Below are 8,045 nucleotides of genomic sequence, written 5' to 3' on the forward strand. Positions count from 1 at the left end.
TCTATTAAAGATGGCTTTATTCATTTTGCCACAAATCAGCAATCTGCTTATTTCCTAGGATTTAGAAATTCCCTGCAATACTTGCTTCTTTGGTGATGAGAACCAAGGAGAAAGCTTTTCTTTGGGACTTAAATTGCCTACTTCTCCAACTCACAGCAGCCCAGTCACCTGCTACTGGTGGATTTTATGTTTTACAGAATCCCCTAGTAAAATACAATAGTCTTTTATTTGAAAGGAATAACATTTATTTCCATTGTCCCTCCTGCCTTTCAAATATCTTAGCTATTTGTGTTATAATAGAAATGGCATTTTGGTTAGTTTGCTCAAGACTTTATGCTATGTTTGGAAGGATAGTGGGAAATATCTGGCATTTGAGTATTGCTTAGCCCTGAAAACTTGAGCATTCATGGTCAGAGTCACAGGATGTGGTGTGATCTTTGGCAATTTTTTTAGAGTGACAGTCTTTTCATTTCTCAGCATGCTTCTTATAAATCTTCAAGAACTCCTTCACATCCTCAGGAGACCCCAAAATCAGGGGTATTTTCTGATGGATTTCAGTAGGAACAATATCCAGTACTGACTCCTTTCCTGTGGTAGCCAGTCCACCAGCTCTTTCTATGATGAAGGCCATTGGGTTACACTCATCGATGAGCCTCAGCTCTCCTTGGGGGCACATTTCATTGGCTAGATACAAAAAGATTCCTCCATACACCAAGGTCCTGTGTACATCTGCAACCATGGAACCCACATATCTTGCTGTATAGGGAGCTGTATTGTCCTGAGGGAATTTTTTTTCATGGAGGTACTCTAAGACAGCAGGCTCATAATCCTTGGTATAGCCTTCATTGATACTATAGATATTACCTCTGCTCCTGATCTGGATATCTTTATTGACTAAAATGAATTCCCCAATATCTGGATCCAGCATAAAGCAATTTACCCCAGAGTCTGTAGCGATCACTATCACTGTGGCACTGCCATATAGAGCATACCCAGAGCTTACTATATTCCGACCAGGCTGCAGAGCATCGTCCTGAGAAGGCTCACCAGTTGATGTCCTTCTATAAATGGCAAAAATACTGCCAATGGGTCCAAGGCAGTCAGTGTTAGAAATACCATCCAGAGGATCAAAGCAAACCACGTATTTTCCTCTTTTTTCCGGTTCTATTATTATGGCACTTGTATTTTCTTTTGACACAAGGACACATGTGGCAAAGGATGATCTTAACGTGTTAATAATCAGCTCGTTGGAGAAGACATCCAATTTCTTAACGTGTTCATTCATCGTATTTGTTGGCTGGGCAATTCCATAAAGTTGGATTATTCCTGCTTTACGCACAACACAGGAAATGATTTTGACGGCAGTACAGAGGCTAGTGAGCAGTTGAGTAATTTCACCTGAGCCTTTGGCTTTCTTGTTTTTGTCCAAAGCAAAGCGGATCAGGGTGCTGTCCTCCTCTAGGAAAGAACCCTGGTAATCCATGCACACTTCCTGGAGCCAGGCACTTAAAAGAGCTGAGAATTGGGAGCCGGGAATTTGGATGAATTCAAAGGTCAAGTCTGTGATCGGTTCTCTATGCTGAGATAGTGACTGTTGGGAAACAGCCAGTACTGCACAGGCGCGGGGCGCTTGGAATACTGCCTGATCGATCACCTACAGCTAGGTAAAAATAAGGATCCTGAGGAGAGTGGGGGCGTCCTGAAAAAGAATAGTAAGAACTAGGAAGGAAGAAAGAAAACCAAAAATGTCTTGTCTTTATAATTAGTCTCTGCTACCTATCCTGACTTCTAGAAGAGGCAATTCAAAGGCAACACTAAGTAGAGAATGCCGTGTTTTTCAAATTGCACTTTTTTTTTCTTTCTGTTTTTGCTGTGTGCTGCTGAAGCAGTTAGGCAAGCCAACTTTTGGATTCAGAAGAACTTGCATTCAAGTTCCGACTCCAATATATAGTGGCTGTCAGACAATCATCAAGCAATTGTAAAACACTTACCATAGACCAGGTACTGTGTTAAGAGTAAGGCAAAAATTTGGCACGATTTAAAATGGAAATAAGGAAGCTCTCAAAAAATATAAAATACTCAAGTTGACTGAAGATCAAACAGATCTTAAATAACCCAATCTCAGAAAAGGAACTAGTACTAGATATAAAGAAACTGCCTGGGGGAAAGAGGAGGGAAAGAGGACGGTGGAGAAATTGCTGGTCTTGATAGATTCACATAATTCTTTTACATATATTATACGTAGGACAATGTTTTAAAAGAAAAATTAATACCAGTGTACACAAATTATTCTCAAAGATTAAGAAAGAAAACACAAGACCAGATATCTTTTATGAGACAAGTACACCCTAATACTTAGAAAAGAGAAAGAAACATAAAAAGGACCACAGAATAATATTAATGAATGTAATGAATGAATGAATGAATTCAAAAATTAAATAAAATCCTTTCAAATATAACTGATTCATATTAGAAATCATTTATCATAGTTAAATTGAATTTATATCAGAGGTTATATATATGCAAGGTTGTGTCAACAGGAAAAATAATTAAAATAATTACTCATTAAAAATAAAAACATCCCCAACCCACATGATTATCTCCAGAGATGCAGAAAAAGACTTTCACAAAGTACAATATTGATTTATTCTCTTTAAAAAAACTCTACAAGGTATAGACATAGAAGGACTTTTTTAGTATTATAAAAGTATCTATACAAAACTAAAAGCCAGCATCATGTACAATGAGGATATACTAAGAACTTTCCCAATAAAAGAGGGAAGCAAGGATATCCATTCTTTCTGTTATTATTTGATATAGGTCTGGAAATGCTAGCAATAACAATAAAATGAGAAAGAAGTTAAAGACACAAATTTAAGCAAAAGGGAAATAAAACTGTTCCTACTTGCTGACAATATAATGATTTATTTAGAAAATCCTAGGGAATTCATAAAAATAGTAATTGAGAGAATTCATAGCTCCACCAAAGTTGCAGGCCACAAAATAAACTCTAAAAAAGCCCTATATTATAATGGATAAGACAACTGAAGAGGCAAAAATATAAAGGGAATTCCCATTCCAAAAAACTTAAACATGCATAAAGTATCTGGGAATTAACATACCAAGATGTACAAAATACCTTCATGGATTTAATTGTAAAGTGCTCATTAAAGAAATTTAAGGAATAGGAACTTAGAGCAGTAATATTTCATGCTTATGGATAGATAATGTCAATATAATAATCATGACAATACTACCAAAGCTACTTTATTATTTTAATACTATATCAATTAAATTATCAAAGGTATTCTTGACAGACTTAATAAAATAATTTTTAAAATTCATTTTGGAAAAATTAAAAAAAGCAAATTTATGTCTGCATAATTAGTTTACCTATGTATCTATGGATGTGTGTGTATATATCCAAAAGCCATTCCTCAATAAGCAAGTATGAGAACAAATAATTCTCTCTTTTTTTAAAATAACTTTTTAATTGACAGAACCCATGCCAGGGTAATTTTTTACAGCATTATCCCTTGCACTTACTTCTGTTCTGATTTTTCCCCTCCCTCCCTCCACCCCCTCCCCCAGATGGCAAGCAGTCCTTTACATGTTGAATAGGTTACAGTATATCCTGGATACAATATACGTGTGCAGAACCGAAGAGTTTTCTTGTTGCACAGGGAGAATTGGATTCAGAAGGTATAAATAACCCGGGAAGAAAAACAAAAATGTAAGCAGTTTGTATTCATTTCCCAGTGTTCTTTCTTTGGGTGTAGCTGCTTCTGTCCATCCTTGATCAATTGAAACTGAATTAGATCTCTTTGTCAAACAGATCCACTTCCATCAGAATACATCCTCATACAGTATCGTTGTTGAGGTATATAATGATCTCCTGGTTCTGCTCATTTCACTTAGCATAAGTTCATGTAAGTCTGTCCAAGCCTCTCTGTAGTCATCCTGCTGGTCATTTCTTACAGAACAATAATATTCCATAACATTCAAATACCACAATTTACTCAACCATTCTCCAATTGATGGGCATCCATTCATTTTCCAGCTTCTAGCCACTACAAACAGGGCTGCCACAAACATTTTGGCACATACAGGTCCCTTTCCCTTCTTTAGTATCTCTTTGGGGTATAAGCCCAGTAGAAACACTGCTGGGTCAAAGGGTATGTACAGTTTGATAACTTTTTGAGTATAGTTCCAAATTGTTCTCTAGAATGGCTGGATGTGTTCACGATTCCACCAACAATGTATCAGTGTCCCTGTTTTCCCACATCCCCTCCAGCATTCCACATTATCTTTCCCTGTCATTCTATCCAATCTGACAGATGTGTAGTGATATCTCAGAGTTGTTTTAATTTGAATTTCTCTGATTAATAATAATTTGGAGTATATTTTCATATGGCTATAAATAGTTTTAATTTCTTTGTCTGAGAATTGTCTGTTCATATCCTTTGACCATTTATCAATTGGAGAATGGTTTGATTTCTTATAAATTAGAGTCAATTCTCTATATATTTTGGAAATGAGGCCTTTATCAGAACCTTTGACTATAAAAATGGAGAACAAATAATTCTCAAAAGAAGTGCAAACTATTAATGACTATGAAACAATACTCTAATTCACTAATAATCAGAGAAAAACAAATCAATGTACCCAGCAGATTAGAAAAAAAAAAGAGGATAAAAGATAGGAATAGTCAGTGTTGGAGAAATTATAAGATGATAGTCACAATAGTGTATTGTTGGTGTAACTGCAAATCAGTGGAACAACTTTGGAAAGCAATTTGGAATCCTGTAAAGTGACTACACTCTGAACTAGAGATTCCATTGTGTAGCTTATTTTGGTGCACAATGTGAGATTTTTACTTCATCTATTCTCTTAGTACTTTACAATTTATCTAAATTTTTGTTAAATAATAAGTTATTACCCTAGTAGCTGTGGTTTAGGGGATTACCAAACATTAGATTATTGTGTTCATTTGCTTCTTTATATTAGATACCCAATCTGTCTCACTGATCAGATGGAATAGTTCTTAACAAATATAAAATCTTTTTTTTTTTTTTTTTTTTGGCTGAGGCAGTTGGTTAAGTGACTTGCCCAGGGTCACACAGTTAGGAAATATTTTTAAATGTCTGAGGTCAAAATTGAACTCAAGTCCTCCTGACTTCAGTGCTAGTGCTCTATCCACTGTGCACCTAGCTGCCCTGTAACAAATCATTTTGATTATTGCTGCTTTGTAATACAATCCAAAATTTGGTACTGCCAGACCATTCTTCCTCTTTCCCCCTTTTATCCTCATTATTTCTCTTGTGATTTTTGACCTTTTATTCTCCCAGATAAATTTTAAAATTATTTTTTCTGTTTGCTGTATTTTATCAAATCATCTTTTTTACTGTCTATCAAAAGTAGCTAATAATAATCAATATAGCAATAATAATAATAATAATAGCTAGCATTTAAGTAGTGCCTACAATGTACCAGAAACTATAAGCACTTTACAAATAACTATCTCATTTGATTCTAATAATAACCCTGAAAGGAAGATGTTATTATTATTCCCATTTTAACAGTAATAATTTTATTGACTTGCCCAAGGTCTAATAAGATAATAAATAAATATGTGAGGCTGGATTTAAACCCTCTTTTTTCTAACTCCAGGTCCAATGTTCTTTTCTTCTTAGCTACCCAATCTATTGATACAATAAAATAATAATCAATTATGTTTATAAATTGTCTAATATTGGACCATCACTGCCTTTCTGTAAAATTAACCTGGTCATAATATACAGTCTTTGTGTTACGTTGTAAAGCTTCTTTGCTGAGATTTTATTTAAAATGCTTGAATCAGTTATCATTAGGAATAATGACTTATAATGTTCTTTTTCTGTTTTGACTCTCCATAGCCTAAGTATTATGACCATATTTATAACATGATGGGAATATGTGTAAAATACAAAATGAATTTGGTAGAATTCCTTCTTAGCAAGCAGTTTATGAAATAATAGAATTCACTGTACTTTAAATGTTTGATAAAATTAGCCTTTAAATCCATCTGGTTGTTGCTTGTTTTCCTCCTTTTGGAAGTTCATTTTTGACATATAATTTCTTCTTCTGAAATCTGATTTTTTAAAAAAAGATCTCTTGTTCTTTTAACTTAGGTAGTTTATATGTTTATAAATATGTATCCATTTTGCTTAAGTTGTTTTACTGGCATATAAGTGGGCAAAGAAATATCTTAAGCTATTTTTATTTATTTTATTGTGAATTCTCTTATTCTTGACACAGGTAATTTTGTTTTCCTTCCTTTTTAAAAACAAATATTAAATGATTTAATCCTCCTTCAAAAGTAACTCCTAATTTAATTTCTTTGATTCTATTATTTATATTTTGATATTTTAGAGTGATTTTTAATTTATTGATTAATACATATAGATTAATTATATGTAATATATAGATATATTTTATAATTTATAATATAATATATATATTAATTAATTGCATGCCCAATTTGTTGATCTGTACTTTTTATTTTTTATGAAAGTATTTAGATATATATAAAAATCTCTACTAAAGATTACTTTGCCTATATGCACCCTTTCCCCTAATTTTAATACATTGTCTAATTATTAGCATTATCTTTATTGACCTTATCTATAATTCCCATGGTTTTTCTTTGATTCACCAATACTTCAGGATTTAGATATTTAGTCTTCAGGTAATTTTTAATCCTCACTTCAGTGGTCCTGTAATAGAAAAAAATTATTATATCTTAGTAAAAGATGTAATTAATATTTGTTTTTCTGAATTTATTTATGGGGTTTTATGCTCTAATTCATGCTCGATTTTTGTAAAAGTGGCACACAGTGGAGAAATATGTATATCCCTTTCTAATTTCATTCTATAATTGCCAATGATTTATCATATCTAACTTTTCTAAAGTTCTATTATATTCCTTAATTTCTTTCATTTCTTATTTTTGGATTATATCTATCTACTAACGAAAGCCATACACTGAAGTTCTCCAATATTATAGTTTTACTACCTTATATTACTCCTTCTATTTAGCTTTTCCTTTCAATGTTTGTATGCTATGCTATTCAGTGTGTATGTGTGTACATATACCATATATAGTTAACATATGTCCCTATATGTGTACATGTGTGTATATTATATATAAACATAGGTACATATGTATATATATAAATTCAATACAATGTTTGTTGTATCAAAATCAATTAATCATTTATGATACCTTTTTATTAAAATATTGCTTCTCTATTTATATATTTTAATCATTTTTTTCTTTCACCTTGCCTTAGATCATGATTTCTGTCCCTGCTTTTTAAAGAATCAGCTGAAGCATAATAAGTTTTGCTCTAACTCATGATTATTGTGTGAATTTTATATATCAAATTTTTTCTTGTAAATGCTATATTATTGATTCTGCTTTCTAATCCAGTCTTCAATCCTCTTCTATTTTGAGTGAGTTCATTCTGTTCACATTTACAATTATGATCTTTAATTATTTATTTCCATCCATGATTTTTCTTAATTTTTCTTCTCTTTAGTCTCTGATGCTTATTTACGAAGAGATTCATAAGTCAGAAATAATCTTAGCATTTATAATGTACCCTTCAGTTCCCCTATTCCCTTTCTCTTCCTTTCATCCAGAATACAGTCATGGGTTCTTACCTTTTCTCTCTTTTCTTTTAATTCCTTCATCTTACTTCCTACTGTGAAATTTGTATATGAATAATATATCCTTGAATCTACCCCTCTCTCTTATTCCCATCTTTACTCTCCCTGATTTCTATTATTTCTCCATGAATTGAAGATGTGCAAACAACTCAAGCAATCTATTTGTGTTTTTGTGTCCTATCATTTTTCAACTAGTTCAGATGAAATAAAGATTTAAATGATACTCTTCCCTATCCCTTTCTTATTTATATTGATTTTTTTCTTGTATATCTTGATTATGAAATAAAAAAAATCCTCCTCCTCTTCTTCCTTAGTTTTTCTTTTTTTCTTTTATT

At 32.5% G+C, this 8,045-nt stretch overlaps 1 protein-coding gene across 1 annotated transcript; it reads right to left on the bottom strand.

The window, feature by feature from the left end:
• Positions 1 to 222: 222 nt before the first annotated feature.
• On the bottom strand, positions 223 to 1,596 carry LOC127544019 (fructose-1,6-bisphosphatase 1-like). The gene has a single exon (XM_051970466.1). It carries the CDS (start codon positions 1,481 to 1,483, stop codon positions 467 to 469), a length of 1,017 nt encoding a protein of 338 aa, XP_051826426.1. The 5' UTR covers positions 1,484 to 1,596; the 3' UTR covers positions 223 to 466.
• Between the last annotated feature and the right edge of the window lie 6,449 nt (positions 1,597 to 8,045).

This window comes from Antechinus flavipes, chromosome 1, assembly GCF_016432865.1.
Source record: "Antechinus flavipes isolate AdamAnt ecotype Samford, QLD, Australia chromosome 1, AdamAnt_v2, whole genome shotgun sequence".
In the NCBI taxonomy this organism is placed as follows: domain Eukaryota; kingdom Metazoa; phylum Chordata; class Mammalia; order Dasyuromorphia; family Dasyuridae; genus Antechinus; species Antechinus flavipes.